This window comes from Salmo trutta, chromosome 34 (genome assembly GCF_901001165.1).
Source record: "Salmo trutta chromosome 34, fSalTru1.1, whole genome shotgun sequence".
Classification (NCBI taxonomy): Eukaryota; Metazoa; Chordata; class Actinopteri; order Salmoniformes; family Salmonidae; genus Salmo; species Salmo trutta.
The window spans coordinates 18,784,607-18,804,346 of NC_042990.1; the positions used below are offsets into that span (position 1 = coordinate 18,784,607).

The 19,740-nt window shown below is 45.5% G+C and overlaps 1 protein-coding gene across 2 annotated transcripts; it reads right to left on the minus strand.

Moving 5' to 3' along the window:
• Positions 1–1,497: 1,497 nt before the first annotated feature.
• On the minus strand, positions 1,498–3,705 carry LOC115173742 (mediator of RNA polymerase II transcription subunit 1-like). 2 transcript variants are annotated; one of them, XM_029732100.1, is made up of 5 exons: positions 3,596–3,705; positions 3,442–3,500; positions 3,203–3,352; positions 1,755–2,894; positions 1,498–1,571 (listed from the first exon to the last, which is right to left on the minus strand). In XM_029732100.1, exons 3-4 carry the CDS (start codon positions 3,329–3,331, stop codon positions 1,923–1,925), a joined length of 1,101 nt encoding a protein of 366 aa, XP_029587960.1. In that variant the 5' UTR covers positions 3,332–3,352; positions 3,442–3,500; positions 3,596–3,705; the 3' UTR covers positions 1,498–1,571; positions 1,755–1,922. The 2 variants fall into 2 exon arrangements, with proteins under 2 accessions (XP_029587960.1, XP_029587959.1); XM_029732099.1 differs by having other exon boundaries at positions 1,755–3,352.
• Positions 3,706–19,740: the final 16,035 nt, after the last annotated feature.

Sequence of the window (19,740 nt, forward strand, 5' to 3'; positions counted from 1 at the left end):
CATTCTGAATCTTTACTCCATGGCTAACTAGTCAGACACGGGATCAAACAGTATTCGATATTTTTCAAATACTTTCAGCGTTTGCTTGATCCTGTCTGGAATGCCAGATGGGCAGGATACAGGTTTGTACTTCTGGGAATATGTGATTGGTTCCACTGTGCCAGGCACACTCAACCAAGCACAGCAGAAGACATGGATTGATTTGTAATACTATCTGAACCCAGGCTGGTTAGCAGTGCCATGTGTCTGATAAGACGTGAGGGTGAAAGTGGGACATTGTGACAGATATCCTCATCATGGATAAGGGGCATGATGGCACACACTGGCTGCTCCTGCTCACATGCTTCCAGCAGGGGACAGTAATGATCCCCATCAATCAGATTGACACCTGCCAGACTGGTGGGGGAGAGCTAGAGAGAAGTGTCCTACGTGGCTCCATATGGAGCATACCTGGTGATGTTTGATTCAGATTGGTCAAGCAGGCACAAACAAGGTTTGCAAGGTGAAATTCCATGTGCGACAAGTCAACGGGGCCCGAGGTAAAAAAAAACACATACAAATACTCCAATGACAATGCTGCTATTCCTGTTGTCCCAGTAGTTTCCTTTCTGACAGTCATATTCTTAGATGTATATTGGTCATGCTAACATAAGATATGAGGCAAGATGAACAGCTCATTTTGAAACATGGAGTTGAGCTCAGTAACAGGAATGTTTGGCCTGATCACCAACAAGACTGCCTATAGGGAGGTCAGAGAACTGGCAGAGTGGTGCCAGAACAACCTCCCTCAATGTGAGCAAGACTAAGGAGCTGATTGTGGACTACAGGAAAAAGTGTGCCGAACAGGCCCCCGTTAACATTGACGGGCCTGTAGTGGAGCGGGTCGAGAGTTGAGTTCCTTGGTGTCCAATCAAGTCTCATGGTCCAAACATACCCAGAGAGTCACGAAGAGGGCACAAAAACCTTTTCCCCCCTCAGGAGACTGACAAGATTTGGCATAGGTCCCCAGAAGGTTCTACAGCTGCACCCTGATCGGTTGCAGTTTAAGTGCCAGGCCTAGGAACAAAAAGCTCAATGGCACCCCAAGCCTGCTGAACAATTTTTTTAAATTAACTGCACTGTTGGTTAAGGGCCTGCAAGTAAACATTTCATGGTAAAGTCGACACTCAGCGCATGTGACAAATAGTTTGTCGTCATTTTCTGGATGATCAGACAATGGAAATCTTATTTTTGGGGGAGGGGGGTGTTATTGAAGTACTTCACAATCAGAACTTTCAGGAGGGTTTTAGTGAGATAGAAAGCGAGTGCATTAGAGCCACCATTAATATTAATGGCATCAAGCACAAAACTCTGCTTCAGGCTCATTGACTGCAGAGGTCCAGTGATCCTGTCAAATGCCAGAGAACTTCTACTGGAACAATCAACCTGATTACCACACTGACATTCCTTTGAAGGCATTCAAAACATTTGTCTGCAAACACTAAAGAAAAACAAGACTAAAATGTTTAAGTCAATTTTATTTAAAACAATTGAAGGAGAGAAGTCCTGACAACACTTCCAGGTCACAGCACCTAGAAGACAAGATTAGTAACAAGCATACATGAAAGCAAAGACAGGTCCCAAGGCGGCATATATACAGGTAGCCAAATTCTGATCTTTTGCCTAAGAGCCAATCAGCAAAAAGATCAATAAACTGCCTGTGTAAACCTACACAGCCCAAGTGGCATAACAATACAGAGAAACCGAAATCTCACCTCAACTGGTGGCTACAGATCCCACTTCGTCATGTTCTGGACTCCCCTAAAGCTCTGGACTCAGACATAGGTAGTGCTGGGGCCTTTCTGCTTGGCAGATAGTGTGGTTTGGCTGTGGCTTGCCGACACTTGAAGAGCTGGGTTGAGTTGCTAGGGGAGGCACTACACCTACCGAGTAGGGTCTTTGAGCCGGTAGATTGGAGATCCGCCGTACAATTCTGGGATGCTGTGGATGCTGGTCTGGGCAAAGCGTTGAGGGGTGGTTGAGATGGCACTGCTGGTCCTGCTCTGGGTAGGGCCATAGCTGCTAGACAAGAGGATCTGGGTGGGACTTCTGGCAGAGCTAGTGTTGGACTTCACTTCATTGAACATATAGCTGGGCTGATAGCGTTGACTGGGGGCAGGTTTAGAGCCACTTGACTTCTGGGCTGTGGCAGGAGCATTCTGGATGAATGTTGAACTGAAGAGGCTGGAGACTGGCCCACTACTGGCAGCATAGCTGGGCTGGTAGCTCCCCCAATGAGCAGACATTTGGCCATACTTCCTTTGGGCAGGTTTAGCAAGGAGATTCTGGCTGTATGTTGAACCCCTTCCACCCTGGTTAGAGGTAAACAGGCTTTGGCTTGGTGTTGCACCAGGGTCAGAGCCAGGCTTGAAGGCTCCATAGGAGTTTCCACTAGCTGTAGAGCTAGGGCGAAAAAGACTGGAGCGAGAGGCCAGGCTGGAAGTGGGCATGCCGCGACTTGCTCCATCTAGTCTCTGGCCAGAGGTTTGGGCATATTGATTGGAAGTTGAAACACTTCTACTGGCAGAGCTGCTCTGGTATTGCATAACATCTTGGGAGAAGCTAGGCTTGTAGCTTTTTGCTGCACTCCCACCTTGAGTAGAACCAAAACTCAGAGGACCTGGTCTAAATGAAGAACCACTTGAGGGAACTTGACGGTCAGGAGTGGAAATTGACTGGGCAGAGATTTCTATTGGTCCCTTGGAAGCCAGGGTAGAGAAGCTGCTCCCTTGCTTCAGGTCCTGGACATAGCGGGTGAGGGTAGCAGCTTGACCATAGAGGCTGGGGGCTCCTCTACTCTGAGTCTGGACAAGGCCTTGGTTGGGTTGTCTGGAGGTGGAGAACTTCAATCCACTCTGGGTAGAGCCATAGTTTGGAGTAGATGGTTTCAGGTTAGAGGCAGTTCTACTGTGGACATTAAACATACCATATGGATTCTGGACTAAACCAGAGCTGCTGGAGTGAGGCTGTACTGGATGAAGAGTGTAGGGCTGAATTCTCTTTGCCTCCCAACTTGAAACTGGCCTTACTGCACTGGGGTCAGAGACACTTTGACTATAGGTTCTGCTGGCCTTGGTTTGATGCATGTTGTGGATGGCAGAGGCTCCACTGGCTATAGAACCAGAGAGGCTAATGTCAGTATTCTTGGCACGGGTCCTCTTACCCTTTGTCTGGGCAGAGGTAAAGCTGCTGGGGATAGAGCCACGAGAGGCTGGTCTGAATTGATCCTGGGGATAGCTGCCACCTGTTTGCCTCTGCTCAACTTCCATTCTGGAAGAGCCAGAAAACCCATAGCCTCTTACTCTCTGGGCATCTAAAACAGAACAAAGGGAAGTTATAGATTCAGTGACAAACTTGAAGGTTGGTCTGACAAAAGTGACAATGTTGGTGTTCATGCCTTACCACGTGGAGCCCATGTAAAACTTGAGTGTTCTGCAAACAATGAGCAAAGGAACACAATCCTGTCAAGAAAAGACATGGCCATTACACATCAACATTGCAAATACAAGCAGCAACCTTGCAGTAGACCTGAAACACACTGTTCAAAGAATCTTACCCCAAATTAATTCCAAAAGCCATATCAAAGCCTTAAACCACCAACAGCCCAGCCAAAGCACTACTCCACAATTAGTGGCTCAATGTCTTACTGCCTTGTTTAGTTGACATACCAGCTTGGTGTGTATTTATTGCCTGAACCTGCAGTTGCCATCCAATCACTGGCTTATTGATTGAGCATTCTCAGCTGTATGTCTTTGTGGAGGGACAGATTTTAAAACAACCAAGGTGAGGAGAGAGGACGCGAAGAGTTAAGGAAAGACTTTTGAAATTCACACAAAGAGGGCTAACGGTATGACATCACAACGACATGCAGCTGAACATGATCAATCAATCAAACAGTGATGACGACTGGCTGTTCAGGCTAGAAATATACACTCAGCTGATATATCAACAACTCAAGGCAGTAAGGCTGCGTTTACACAGGCAGCACAATTCTGATCTTGTTTTCACTAATTAGACTTTTGACAAATCAGATCTGCTCTGAAAAAGAGCTGATTTGTAAAGATCTGATGTGATTGGTCAAAAAGCAGCCTAAGTTAGCGAGCTGGCAGCTATTGCGTTGTCTAGTCTGTGGGTTCTGTAGTACTTCATTTAAACATAGCTTTTGGAATACATTTTGGTTACAATGTTTGGGAAAAAAGTTTTTCATACCTTCTGAAAAGTTGCTGCTTGTGAAATATGTTGTGTAATTTCTCTCGGCTTTTACGTGATTTAACTTGTACAATTTATTCTCTTGACAGGATTTGTTTGTTTTGTTCATTGTTTGCAGCTTGTGTAAGCTATGTGTGTCAAATCAAATCAAATCAAAATTCAAATCAAATTTTATTGGTCACATACACATGGTTAGCAGATGTTAATGCGAGTGTAGCGAAATGCTTGTGCTTCTAGTTCCGACTATGCAGTAAAATCTAACAAGTAATATAACAAATTCAACTACCTCATACAAATACAACTACCTTATACACACAAATACACACAAATGTAAAGGGATGAATAAGAATATGTACATATAAAAATATGGATGAGCGATGGCGTGCGGCATAGGCAAGATGCAGTAGATGGTGTAGAATACAGTATATACATATGAGATGAGTAATGTAGGAAATGTAAACATTATTAAAGCGGCGTTATTTAAAGTGACTAGTGATACCTTTATTAAGTCAGTTTATTTAAGTGGCCAGAGATTTGAGTCTGTATGTTGGCGGCAGCCTCTCTATGTTAGTGGTGGCTGTTTAACAGTCTGATGGCCTTGAGATTGAAGCTGTTTTTCAGCCTCTCGGTCCCAGCTTTATTGCACCTGTACTGACCTCGCCTTCTGGATGATAGCGGGGTGAACAGGCAGTGGCTCGGGTGGTTGTTGTCCTTGAAGATCTTTTTGGCCTTCCTGTGACATCTGGTGCCGTAGGTGTCCTGGAGGGCAGAGCCTTGCGGTTGAGGGCGGTGTAATTGCCGTACCAGGCGGTGATACAGCCCGACAGGATGCTCTCGATTGTGCACCTGTAAAAGTTTGTGAGTGTTTTAGATGACAAGCCAAATTTTTCAGCCTCCTGAGTTTGAAGAGGCGCTGTTGCACCTTCATCTCCACGCTGTCTGTGTAGGTGGACCATTTCAGTTTGTCCGTGATGTGTACGCCGAGGAACTTAAAACGTTCCACCTTCTCCACTACTGTCCCGTCGATGTGGATGGGGGGTGCTCCCTCTGCTGTTTTCTGAAGTCCACTGTCATCTTCTTTGTTTTGACGTTGAGTGAGAGGTTATTTTCCTGACACCACACTCCGAGGGCCCTCACCTCCTCCCTGTAGGCTGTCTCGTCGTTGTTGGTAACCTGTGTCGTCTGCAAACTTGATGATTGAGTTGGAAGTGTGCATGGCCACGCAGTCATGGGTGAACAGGGAGTACAGGAGAGGGCTGAGAACGCACCCTTCTGGGGCCCCAGTGTTGACGATCAGCGGGGTGGAGAAGTTGTTTCCTACCTTCACCACCTGGGGCGGCCCGTCAGAAAGTCCAGGACACAGTTGCACAGGGCGCGGTCAAGACCCAGGGTCTCGAGCTTGATGATGAGTTTGGAGGGTACTATGGTGTTAAATGCTGAGCTGTAGTCAATGAACAACATACTTACATAGGTATTCCTCTTGTCCAGATGGGATAGGGCAGTGTGCAGTGTAATGGCGATTGCATCGTCAGTGGACCTATTCGGGCGGTAAGCAAATTGGAGTGGGTCTAAGGAATCAGGTAGGGTGGAGGTGATATGATCCTTGACTAGTCTCTCAAAGCACTTCGTGATGACAGAAGTGAGTGCTACGGGGCGATAGTCATTTCATTCAGTTACCTTAGCTCTTGGGAACAGGAACAACGGTGGCCATCTTGAAGGATGTGAGGACCACCGACTGGAATAGGGATTGGTTGAATATGTCCGTAAACACACCAGCCAGCTGGTTTGCGCATGCTCTGAGGACGCAGCTAGGGATGCCGTCTGGGCCGGCAGCCTTGCGAGGGTTAACATGTTTAAATGTTTTACTCACGTTGGCCAGGGAGAAGGAGAGCCCACAGGCTTTGGTAGCGGGCTGTGTCAGCTGTAATGTCCTCAAAGCGAGCAAAGAAGTTGTTTAAATTGTCTGGGAGCAAGACGTTGGTGTCCGCGACGGGGCTGGTTTTCTTTTTGTAATCCGTGATTGACTGTGGACCTTGCCACATACGTCTCGCGTTTGAGCCATTGAATTGCAACTCTACTTTGTCTCTATACTGATGCTTTGCTTGCTTGATAGCCTTGCGGAGGGAATAGCTGCACTGTTTCTATTCGGTCGTGTTTCCGGTCGCCTTGCCATGATTAAAAGCAGTGGTTCGCGCTTTTAGCTTCGCTCGAATGCAGCCATCAAGCCACGGTTTCTGGTTAGGGAAGGTTTTAATGGTCACAGAGGGTATGACATCTCCGATTCACTTGCTAATAAACTCGCTCACCGAGTCAGCGTATACATCAATGTTATTGTCTAAGGCTATCCAGAACATATCCCAATCCACGTGATCGAAGCAATCTTGAAGCGTGGAATCCGATTGGTCAGACCAGCATTGAATTGACCTGAGTACAGGCGTTTCCTGTTTTAGTTTCTGTCTATAGGCTGGGAGCAACAAAATGGAGTCATGGTCAAATAGCGTCAGAAAAGGATATGAGTTCCTGTATGTTGTTGTGGTTACACCATGAGTCGTTAATCATAAGGCATACACCCCCGCCCTTCTTCTTACCAGACAGATGTTTGTTTCTGTCGGCGCGATGCGTGAAGAAACCGGGTTGCTGTACCGACTCTGACAACATATCCTGAGTGAGCCATGTTTCCGTGAAACACAGAATGTTACAATCTCTGATGTCTCTCTGGAAGGCAACTCGTGCCCTATTATCGTCCACCTTGTTATCCTGTTGGGGATAGGGGGCAGTATTTGCACGGCCGGATAAACAACGTACCTGATTTAATCTGGTTACTACTCCTGCCCAGTAACTACAATATGCATATAATTGTTTGATTTGGATAGAAAACACCCTAAAGTTTCTAAAACTGTTTGAATGGTGTCTGTGAGTATAACAGAACTCATTTGGCAGTCCAAAACCTGAGAAGATTCCAAACAGGAAGCGCTCCCTCTGACTATTTCTTGGCCTTCTTGATCATCTCTATCCAAAACAGGGGATCTCTGGCATAACGTGACATTTTCTAACGCTCCCATAGGCTCTCAGAAGGCGCCAGAACGATGAATGGTGACTTTGCAGGCCATGGCTGAATAACAGTAGCGTATTTGGATAGTGGTCGATCTGAGAACAATGAGACTGGGGCGCGTGCACGAGCTGACACCATGTTTTTATTTTTTCATCTTTGAACGAAAACAGGGTTTCCCAGTCGGAATATTATCGCTTTTTTACGAGAAAAATCGCATAAAAATTGATTTTAAACAGCGTTTGACATGCTTCGAAGTACGGTAATGGAATATTTTGAATTTTTTTGTCACGAAACACGTTGGGCGCGTCACCCTTCTTTACCCTTCGGATAGTGTCTTGAACGCACGAACAAAACGCCGCTATTTGGATATAACTATGGATTATTGGGAACCAAACCAACATTTGTTATTGAAGTAGAAGTCCTGGGAGTGCATTCTGACAAAGAACAGCAAAGGTAATCCAATTTTTCTAATAGTAAATCTGAGTTTGGTGAGTACCACACTTGGTGGGTGTCAAAATAGCTAGCCCGTGATGGCCGGGCTATCTACTCAGAATATTGCAAAATGTGCTTTCACCGAAAAGCTATTTTAAAATCGGACACCGCAATTGCATAAAGGAGTTCTGTATCTATAATTCTTAAAATAATTGTTATGTTTTTTGTGAACGTTTATCGTGAGTAATTTAGTAAATTCACCGGAAGTGTTCGGTGGGAATGCTAGTCACATGCAAGCATCCCACCTAGCCGATAGAGGTTATCTAGAGATTGGATATTGGCGAGTAATATGCTCGGAAGCGGTGGATGGTGTGCTCACCTTCTGAGTCGGACCAGTAGGCCGCTCCGTCTGCCTCTGCTGCGGCGACCGCGTTGTTTTGGGTCGGCCTCTGGGGTAAGATCCCATGTCCAGGGTGGAGGTCCGAACAAAGGATCCGCTTCGGGAAAGAGGTATTCCTGGTCGTAATGATGGTAAGTTGACATTGCAAAAAAAATTGGGGGGGCACACGGGTAGTTTGGCTGGGCCAAGGATGAGCCCTAAGCCAACTCCCGGTGCTTATTATGGGGAGCGTGTGGAGTGGAGAGTGCCGGTGTATGCGGAAGTGCGCACGATCTCGCCCATGCGCACGCACAGTCCGTTGCGAGCGATCCCAGCCCCTCGCAAGTGCCGTGCTAGAGTCGGCATCCAGCCTGGAACGACGATGCCTGCACAGCACATCTGGCCACCAGTGCGCCTCCTAGGCCCAGGCTACCCTACGCCTGCTCTATGCACGGCAGCCATCAGGCCTCTGCACAGCCCAGTACGCCCTGTGCTAGCACTCCGCTCGTGCAGGGCTACTATTACCATCCAGCCAGGACGGGTTGTGCAGGAGGTGCGCTCCAGACCTCCAGTGCCTACTCATGGCCCGGTGTATCCAGTTCCTGCTCCTCGCAGTAGCCCTGAGGTGCGTGTCTCTAGTCTGGCACCTCCAAAGCCAGCACCATGCACCAGGCCTCCAGTGCGTCAGCCCAGTCTAGTACGTCCTGTTCCCGCTCCTCGCAATAGCCTTGGGGTGCGTGTCTCCAGTCTGGTACCTCCAGTACCAGCCCCACGCACCAGGCCTCCAGTGCGTCAGCCCAGTCCAGCTCGTCCTGCTCCTGCTCCTCGCACTAGCCCTGTGGTGCATGTCCCTAGTCTGGTGCCTCCTAAGCCAGCCCCACGCATCCGGCCTTCAGTGCGCAGTCCCCGTCTAGAGCTTCCAGCAACAGTGCCCTGTCCAGAGTGTCCGGCAACAGTGCCCCGTCCAGAGTGTCCGGCAACAGTGCCCCGTCCAGAGTGTCCGGCAACAGTGCCCCGTCCAGAGCGTCCGCCAACAGTTCCCCGTCCAGAGTGTCCGCCAACAGTGCCCCGTCCAGAGTGTCCGGCAACAGTGCCCCGTCCAGAGTGTCCTGCAACAGTGCCCCGTCCAGAGCTTCCGGCGATAGTGCCCCGTCTAGAGATGGCCCACAGTCCGGAGCCAGCAGAGACGGCCCACAGTCCGGAGCCGGCAGAGACGGCCCACAGTCCGGAGCCGACAGAGAAGGCCCACAGTCCGGAACCGACAGAGACAGCCCACAGTCCGGAACCGACAGAGACGGCATACAGTCCGGAACCGACGCAGCCAGAGTCGCCCTACAGTCCGGAACCGGCACAGCCAGAGTCGCCCTACAGTCCGGAACCGGCGCAGCCAGAGTCGCCCTACAGTCCGGAGCTCCCAGAGTTGCCCTCCAGTCCGGAGCTCCCAGAGTCGCCCTCCAGTCTGGAGCTCCCAGAGTCGCCCTCCAGCTCGAGGTCTCCAGCGATAAGCATCAGCCCGAGGTCTCCAGCGACGCGCATCAGCCCGAGGTCTCCAGCGATGCGCATCAGCCCGAGGTCTCCAGCGACGCGCATCAGCCCGAGTCTTCAGCGATGCACCATAGCCCAGAGACTTCGGGAGGGGTAAAATATATTAAGCATTTAGCGGGTTTGGACAGGTTAGGTTGGGGAGTAAGGCCGGAGCCTGAGCCACCTCCGTAGTAGGAGGTTGGGAGGGGTGGGTGTAGCACAAGAACCGTCGGTGACGGTGGCCACCCTCCCTTCCATGCTGTTTGCTATTCGGGAGACCGTACAAGAGTCTCTTGTGTTTAGCCCAGCTGAGCTAATCTTTGGTCACACCGTGAGAGGGCCTCTCAAAGTACAGAAAGAACAAATTATGGCTGATGATTCAGTTGGGTCCTCTACTAATGTACTAGACTATGTTAGTCAAGTCCGGGTGCGGTTGCATGACGCCTGTGCTATAGCCAGAGAAAATCTGTCTTCCACACAAAATAAAATGAAGCGTCATTTTGATGTTAAATCTGTGTCCCGTTCTTTTCACCCAGGTGACCAAGTCTTGGTGTTGTTGCCGGTACCCGGCTCGTGTCTCTCTTCCAGTTTCTCTGGCCCATATGTGGTGGACCGAAAACTCAGTGATACTGATTATGTTATCAAAACGCCAGACCGTAGATACCCATTTCGGGTATGTCACATTAACATGATTAACGCCTATCTTGTTAGAGCTGGTATCGAGTCTCCCATTACCAGTGAAAATCCTGTTGTATCCTCTGTTGCTTCTGTGAGCCTGGTTACTCACCCAGGAGTCAGCATAAATTATGAGGACGGTTTGGTGATGCGGAATACTCCTGAGCTGTCACGATCCTCTTCGTCAGAAGATATGTTGAAATCGCTGTCGGAAAAAGTGGACCAATATGCAGCGGATTGCGTGCTCATCATAGTTTATTATAATGTGAACACCACCAACAAAAACAAGAAAACAATGACTGACAGGAACAGTATAGGAGGTTACACACGTATAGCAGTGCTAAAACAACTACCCACAAACAACAAGACCAAACACACTGTCACGTCCTGACCAGTTAAGGGATATTTGTTGTTGGAGTTTGGTCAGGATGTAGCAGAGGGTATTTGTTTTATATGGTTTGGGGTGGTGGTGTAGGTAGTAGGTTGTTTTATTTATGTATTCCGGGGGTTTTGGGCACTGCTCTGTGTTTATGTATTTCTAGGTTTAGTTAGTTAGTTGTGGGTATCGGTTCTAGGTTTGTTTTCTATGTAGAGTTAATTGGGATTGGACTCCCAATTGAAGGCAGGTGTGTTGAGTTGCCTTTGATTGGGAGTCCTATATTAGTAGGGTGTGTTTGTCTGTGTGTTTGTGGGTAATTGTTTGTGAGCACTGTGTTTATTGAGCCTGCTACACTGTCTAGTCCTGAGTACTGTTTATTGTTTTGTTTTTCCTGTGGATGCTTTTCGTTTTTTCCATTAAAAGAATGAGTATCCACATACCCGCTGCATTTTGGTCTTCCCTTCAACACGGCACCTTTTGTGACACACACCCTAATATATAGGACTCCCAATCAAAGGCAACTAGAAAACACCTGCCTTCAATTGAGAGTCCATACCCCAATTAACTAACATAGAAACAGAACAGATAGAAAACCCATAGAAACACAAACATAGAAAAGAAACCCAAAACCCCGGAATACATAAACTAACTACCCTCTGCCACGTCCTGACCAAACTACAATAACAAATAATCCTCTATACTGGTCAGGACGTGACATGAGCAGTGTGCTCGTTTGTGTAATTCGGAGATGGTGGCGTCTCTCCCAACCCATTTGTTGCACTTGAATGATCAGCAGAGGGCTGATATTGAGTTACTAATCACTGAGTTTCCAAGTCTCTTTCAGGATGTTCCCAGTCGTACCAATGTGTTGAAACATGACATAAATGTAGGTGATGCTGCTCCAATCAAACAGCACCCTTATCGTGTGAATTCAACCAAGAGAGGAGTGATGAAGAAAGAGGTAACTTATTTACAGGAAAATGAGATGGCAATCCCCAGTGGCAGTCCTTGGAGTTCCCCCTGTCTGCTGATTCCAAAGCCTGATGGGACTCAAAGGTTTTGCACTGACTACAGGAAAGTGAATAAGGTTACTATACCTGACTCATTCCCTTTACCTCGCATGGATGACTGTATAGACACCATTGGATCGGCTGCGTATGTTACGAAGCTTGACTTGTTAAAAGGTTATTGGCAGGTGCCTTTAACCAAATGTGAGTTTGGAAAGGCTACTGTTACATATTTGGGTAAAGAGGTAGGTCGGGGTCAGGTGCGTACCATAGCAACTAAGGTGGATGCTATCACCCGGTTTCCTGCCCCTGCCACTCGCCGAGAATTACGCAGATTCTTAGGCATGACGGGTTATTATCGTACATTTTGTAGGAATTTCTCAACAGTTGAAGCCCCAATGACTAGGATACTCAGTCCTTCAGGGTCCTTTGAGTGGACCGCTGAGTGTCAATCTGCTTTTGACTCTGTAAAAGCACTATTGTGTACTTCTCCTGTTCTTTCTGCCCCTGATTTACAGAAACCATTTAAGTTAAGGGTCAAAGAAGCATTGGCCAAGCGTGCAAACACAGCCCTCAATGTGCTCATGTGATCAAGCCAGGTAGTCGAATGAACAACCAGGTCATCCAGATATGCAGTACAGTCAGGAACATCAGCCAATACAATATTTAACAAACGTTGAAACGTGGCCTATGCATTCCTCATTCCAAAAGCCACCACTGTGTACTGGCAGAAACTGTCAGGAGTTACAAAAGCAGACACCTCAGAGGCACAAGGGGTTAAGTTGCCCCCTATCCATAACAAGTTAAGTATCGAACAGGAGACCCTGGCGCTTTTATTTGCCCTATTTTTTGAGGTTTATGTTGGCTCCAGTGTGTTGCCTGTTATGGTATACACAGACCACAACCCTTTACTTTACTTGAGCCGCATGTATAACCACAACCAACGTCTTATACATTTACATTTACATTTAAGTCATTTAGCAGACGCTCTTATCCAGAGCGACTTACAAATTGGTGCATTCACCTTAAGATATCCAGTGGAACAACCACTTTACAATAGTGCATCTAAATCATGATGCTTATGCGTTGGGCGTTGGTTATACAGGGTTATAATTTACAAATTCAGCACATAACGGGTTCAGAAAACGTAGTTGCGGATGCTTTGTCCCGTGCCTAGTTAAAAAAATAATAATAATAGAACAAGGCATTGATAACTTTGGTGTTGTAGGAAAAATATACGTATGCAAGGTTTTTATCATAAACCCAGGGGTTTACTCTTTTTTTGGGGGTGGGGGGGCGTGTTACGTTTTTCTTGCTCCCCATTTTCCCATGTTAGTGTGTTTGTGTCCTAGGCATTACAGATGTACCGAGTTGCGGCTAACAATGGTGGGTGTGGCTGTAGCTGATTGAAGAGAGAGAGAGAGAGAGAGAGAGAGAGAGAGAGAGAGAGAGAGAGAGAGAGAGAGATGTTTTAATCTCTCTCTATCTTTGCTTGTGTTTCAGCCTGTCCTCCTGATGTACTCCCCCCTACCTAGGTCCTAGAGAAGGGAAAAGGTAGATCTGCCCATGGGTGTACATTCCCACGTAGATAACCCATTGTTTTATACACTAGGTTAGCCGGGTGGGTGTCACCCTTGTATTTTCTTGGAACCAGGTAGGACAGTGGGTTAGTGTTTAGAGTGTGTTAGGAAGGATTACTTGGACCCCGATCCCAAACATTCCCTTCTCTTACCTTCCCTGGTTGTTTTTTTTGTTTTCTTACTGATTCTTTATGGGTGTTTTATATTGTTTATTTAATTACTTTACTAAACATCCTCTAAGGGCTAACATTGAGTTCTGGTTGTGGTCTGGTTATTTTTGCTCATTACACCCCACATTTCTTCCCCTTTCATCTGGTTTACCTGGTGTGTTTAGGCCCAGGCATTTACGTCTCCTCCTCAGACGAGCTACACCCGAGGGGAGAACGTAATACACCTCCACCACCCCTCAACGCTTCGCCCTGGCCACCATCCACAACATCTCAGAATACTACGGTGGAGCTTGTGTCCGTCGCCTCCAAGACTAAGTAGTGCCTCCTCCCCTAGCCACTCCAAACCCAGCTCTTCAAGTGTCAGCAAGGCACAGCCAAACCACACTGCACCTGCCAAGCAGAAAGCCCCAACACTACCTACGCCTGAGCTTTAGTATGGGAACCCAGGGGTTGAGGTAAGATATCACAAAGTATCTTTGGGTGTTAGAAAAGCTTTATAAATCTTATTTTCAGTAAGCACTTCAGATGCTTTGTGTGACTTGTTGCTAATCTACATTTGTCTTCTTGGTGACACTCAACCGTTGTAGTTGAATCAATTTAAATGTTTAATGAATTTGTCTATTTTAGGCATTCTCTGTCTTTCACATTAATTCAAACTCGTACATTTGGGAATTGTGTCACTTAAATGACTGCATTCAGACAAATCTTTATAATGATCCATTCACCAACAGTAAGATTGTTCTGTGTCATCCTTGAACCCTTGACCAGGGCCAGCCATTAAGATTAGTGAAAGTAGGGCATACATTGGAGTGCGTATGATGTCCTCTCTCTCCTATGAGTTGAATGTATGGTTGGTCTACCTTGTCTCGCAGATAAACTGTTGTAGGAAGTGCATGGGAAACAAAACCATACCGCATCTGTTTTGTGGGCAATTCTGAATTCAGACAATGCCAAGCAAAGCCAAACAGCAAAGAGGGCCCTTCCAATCATTTTCTATTTTGGCTTTCACCTAACAGTAAGTTTGTCCTGTAATTAATTATTTGGCCATGTACTGTGCCATCCTTAAACCCTAGAGACCAGTGGCCAGCATTGAGACTACTGTGTGAATGTAGGTCATCGCTATGTCACCCTTTTTAGATGTGAATTGGCTGCCATCTACTGGTCAAATGCTGTACTACAATTTTTGCTGGTTAGCGTCGATTTGGGGCGAATTCCTTATGCGGATTCTGTTGAAAAATGTTTCCTAAAATGAAGCAAATAAAACGAAACTGGGGGACCTACCAGAATTGGTCCAATAGAAACTGACGTTTTAGTGGGAAAACGTTCAGTTTTGCAACTGTTTGGACTAATGATTACGCTCCCTTCATTAAACTGTAGTCCAGGGGCACTCCACTATTACCGAGGTAAAGTTGGTTGTATATACAGACATTTATCAGACATTCAACCGACATTCAGCAGACATTGGCCAAAAGACATTTAAAAATGTAAAAATCAATAACTAATTCACGTTTGTCACAGAATCATCAAGCTAGATATGATTGATTCTATAAACGTCTAGCATTTTGTTTTGCGTAGAAATTCCAGTTTTGACTTGATAGAAATACATCAAATCAATAAAATGCCATTTTAAAGTGGTATAAATCAATAACTAATTCATCGTTTGTCACAGAATCATCAAGCTACATATGATTTATTCTATAAATGTCTAGCATACTTTTACATCCTGTGTTTTGAGGAAAAAAATCCAGTTTTGATTTAATAGAAATACATAATCTATAAAATGCCATTTTAAAGCGGTACAAATCAGTAACTAATTCACTGATTATGACAATCATCAAACTAGGTATGATTTATTCTAGAAATGTCTATACTTTTACAACCTTTGCGTTGAGTAGAAATTCCAGTTTTGATTTGATAGAAATACATAAAATCTCAAGTATTGCATTTAAAGATTGCAGTAATTGAGTGATTGTCTCAGAAAAAGTGAAAATATGCATTTATTTGCAGTAACTTTAAAGAAATTAATTTCAAGTGTAATTTGTTCTATGAAGTTAGACAATGTTTACATAAATTGTACAATGTTTACAATCTTACATTGTATGTCAAATCAATGTTCACATTTTTGTGCAACAGTTCCACATTTTAAAGTAGTTACAAGGCACACCAGTCATTTATTTATACTTCTCTAATTTAACAGCAAAGAGGCCCCTTCCAATCATTTTCTATTTTGGCTTTGTTGAAGTCCTTCTTTGTCATCCCCAGACAAGCTAAATGGTACGATCTCTGGCACACAGAGCATTCTATCTGCACTATTAAAAAGATAAAACACGGTTATGTTTATTTACATGTAAATTACAGTTCTGGAATACCCAAATTCTGTTACATGCTTTTTCAATTAGGAACATTTTCAAATTGAATTGGATTTTGTTCAATTGTTAAATTGACTTTAAATGACATGCATTTGACCACAACCCTGACAGTGTCACGCTCGTCGTAAAGATGGGACCAAGGCTCAGCGGGAATATAAATACTAATCTTCTTTATTAAGATGAAAAATCAAAACAAACACTTAAACAAAACAACGACAAGAAAACTGTCCTGTGAGACATACAGCTACACTTACGAAACAACTACCCACAAAAACCCATTAAAAAACACCCCTACTAAATAGGACCTTCAATTAGAGGCAACGAGAAACAGCTGCCTCCAATTGAAGATCAAACCAATAAACTAAGCATAGAAATAGAAACTAGACATAGAAATAGACTAACATAGAACATTGCCCAACAAACCACGAAACACATTAAACAAACACCCCCTGCCACATCCTGACCAAACTACAATAACAAATAACCTCTTTACTGGTTAGGACGTGACAGACAGAAGCACAACTGTGGTGTTAATCATCGTTGAGTATTCAGGAAATATAAATCACATAGTAATAAAGGCATACATTTTCAAAAAACGTATGCGTTGATAAAAAAGGTATCACACATCAATGTTGTAATACCAAACATTACAATAATGGCAGTCTTTGAAATCCAAATCATGTTAATCGTCACTTGTGCCAGATACAACGTGTGTACCTATTACAGTGAATTGCTGTCATAGTATGTATCTCTCATAGTAGAATAATAACATAGAGCCATGATAATAGAACATTAGAGCAATAACTAGGGTTGCAAAGGGACGGAACTTTCCATGGGAAGTTAAGTTTTGCTTAAATTCATCAAAAAAGTTATCTTATAACAGTGAACATACACATAAAGCAATTCTAGGTCTTGTGGCATATTCTGGTTGAACTATCCCCAATTCAATGGAATTGCAACCCTCTGCATGCGCAGTGCATTCTTCCATCACAGTTGCAGCTGATTCTCAAGATCTTGCACACTAATGAGATGCTATTGAGCCCACACTACTACACTGTCTGAGCCAAGGACTACATTATTTCTGGTAAGGTTTGATTACAATACTGGGTGGGGTGAATATATTTTATGACAATTTTTTGTTAACTAGTAAATAGTAGCCTACAGCAAAGTGTGTTTAAATCATTTCTAACTTGTTAACAATTTCTGCTAGTTAGTTTTTGCTACCATGTGGGGTTTAGCTTGCTTGAGCCTGCTAACTGAGAAGTGTTAATTCACCTGTTTCCATACATGTTTCATTTTAAAACATTTATCTTACAAAGGAGTTGTTTAATCTATCTGCTTAAATATTTATCTGTACATGGAGACATTTCACTGCAGCTAATGTAGAAGGAAAAGCTGTGTACATGTGCAAATACTGTGCCAAATCATATGTGAAGAACACGACGAAGATGCAGAATCATCTGGCCAAGTGCATAAAGTTCCCTCAGCCCTCACAACAAACAACCTCTGACAAAAGTCCCTCTACTTCTATTTGAGGTGAAAATGATGAATTAGACACCTTACCGATAGCGACAGCTCATGGTCCTCCTGGAATCAGAATTTTGTTTTAACTCAATGGAGGAACGTAGCCAGAGAAATGCTGATGAATGTCTTGCTCGAGCTGTGTATGCAACTGGTTCACCTCTGATGCTCACAGGCAATGTGTATTGGAAGAGATTTCTGAATGTTCTTCGCCCAGCATACACCCCTCCAACCAGACATGCTTTATCTTCTAACTTGCTGGATGCAGAGTTCAACAGATTTCAAGTGAAGGTCAAGCAAATCATGGAGAAAGCAGACTGTATTGCAATCATCTCTGATTGGTGGTTGAATGTTCGTGGACCAGGAATAATTGACTACATCTCCCCACTCAACCAGTATTCTACAAGAGCACAGACACCAGGGACAACAGACACACCGGTCTCTACATTGCAGATGAGCTGAAGGCAGTCATCAATGACCTTGGACCACAGAAGGCATTTGCACTGGAGACAGACAATGCTGTGAACATGAAGGCTGCTTGGTCTAAAGTGGAGGAGTCCTACCCTCACATCACACCCATTGGCTGTGCTGCTCATACATTGAATCTGCTCCTCAAGGACATCATGGCACTGACAACAATGCATACACTCTACAAGAGAGCCAAGGAAATGGTTAGGTATGTGAAGGGTCATCAAGTATAAGCAGCAATCTATCTCACCAAGCAAAGTGAGAAGAATAAGAGCACCACATTGAAGCTGCCCAGCAACACCCGTTGGGGTGGTGTCATCATGTTTGACAGTCTCCTGGAGGGGAAGGAGTCTCCAAGAAATGGCCATATCACAGTCTGCCAACATGGACAGCCCCTTCAAGAGTATCCTCCTGGATGATGTATTTTGGGAGAGCGTGGTAAGCAGCCTGAAACTCCTGAAACCTAAAGCAGTAGCCATTGCATGGATTGAGGGAGACAATGCCATCCTGTTGGATGTTCAGACTCTGCTTGCAGATGTAAGATAACAAATCCGTACTGCCCTGCCCACTTCACTGTTGCTCCAAGCAGAGGAAACTGCAGTTCTGAAATGCATCAAAAAGCGTGAAGACTTCTGCCTGAAACCCATACATGCCACAGCGTACATATTGGACCCAAAGTATGCTGGCAAGAGCATCCTGTCTGGTGCAGAGATCAACAAGGCCTATGATGTCATCACTACCGTGTCTCGCCACCTTGGCTTGGATGAGGGCAAGGTTCTTGGCAGTCTGGGGAAGTACACTTCCAAGCAAGGGCTTTGGAATGGAGATGCAATATGGCAGTCGTGCCAACATATCTCATCAGCCACCTGGTGGAAGGGACTTTGTGGATCTGAGGCTCTTTCCCCTGTTGCCTCCATCATCCTCCAAATCCCACCAACATCAGCCGCCTCAGAGCACAACTGGTTCTTGTTTGGGAACACACACACCAAAGCATGTAACAGGCTGACCAATACAAGGGTTGAAAGATTGGTGGCCATCCAGGCAAATTTGAGGCTATTTGAGCCTGACAACAAGCCATCCTCAACAAGGTTGGAAAGTGACAGTGAAGATGAGGCCTCAGAGTCTGATGTTTAAGAAGTGGACATTGAGGAAGCTAGCAGGACTGACTTTGTGTTAGCTAGCCAACATTTAATTACTTCTGCGTTATGAAAGGAACTAGACATGGACACGAATGATCCATTGGTAGTTTGTTGTAACAAAGTATTGCTGCTAACCGTGTGTTATTGGATGCTAGCATGCTAGTTAGCTACGGCGTCATAGGACACGGTGCACTGGGTGGGTTTCACGGAAGAATACTGTACCAAGTTACCTAGCTGAATAAACTAAGTTTGAGCCTATTCCAGGAAACATTGAACCACTGTAGTTTAAATCAATTATAATTTCGATGTGGAAGTTGGAAAAGTTATATTTGAGTGTTTCAGTAAATGGTTAGTGAGGGAGGCCCTCGGCTCTCTCGCTTCCCCAATTTAGTTCATTTTCATTCCAATCTCCTTTGCATTAGCGTAGCCTCTCCTGTAGCCTGTCAACTATGTGTCTGTCTATCCCTGTTCTCTTCTCTCTGCACAGGCCACACAAACGCTTCACACCACATGGCCGTTGCCACTCTAACCTGGTGGTCCCAGCGCGCACGACCCACGTGGAGTTCCAGGTCTCCGGCAGCCTCTGGAACTGCCGGTCTGCGGCCAACAAGGCAGAGTTCTTCTCAGCCTATGCAACCCTCCAGTCCCTCGCCTTCTTGGCGCTGACGGAAACATGGATTACCACAAACACTGCTACTCCTCCTGCTCTCTCCTCGTCTGACCACGTGTTCTCGCATACCCCGAGAGAATCTGGTCAGCGGGGTGGTGGCACTGGAATCCTCATCTCTCCCAAGTGG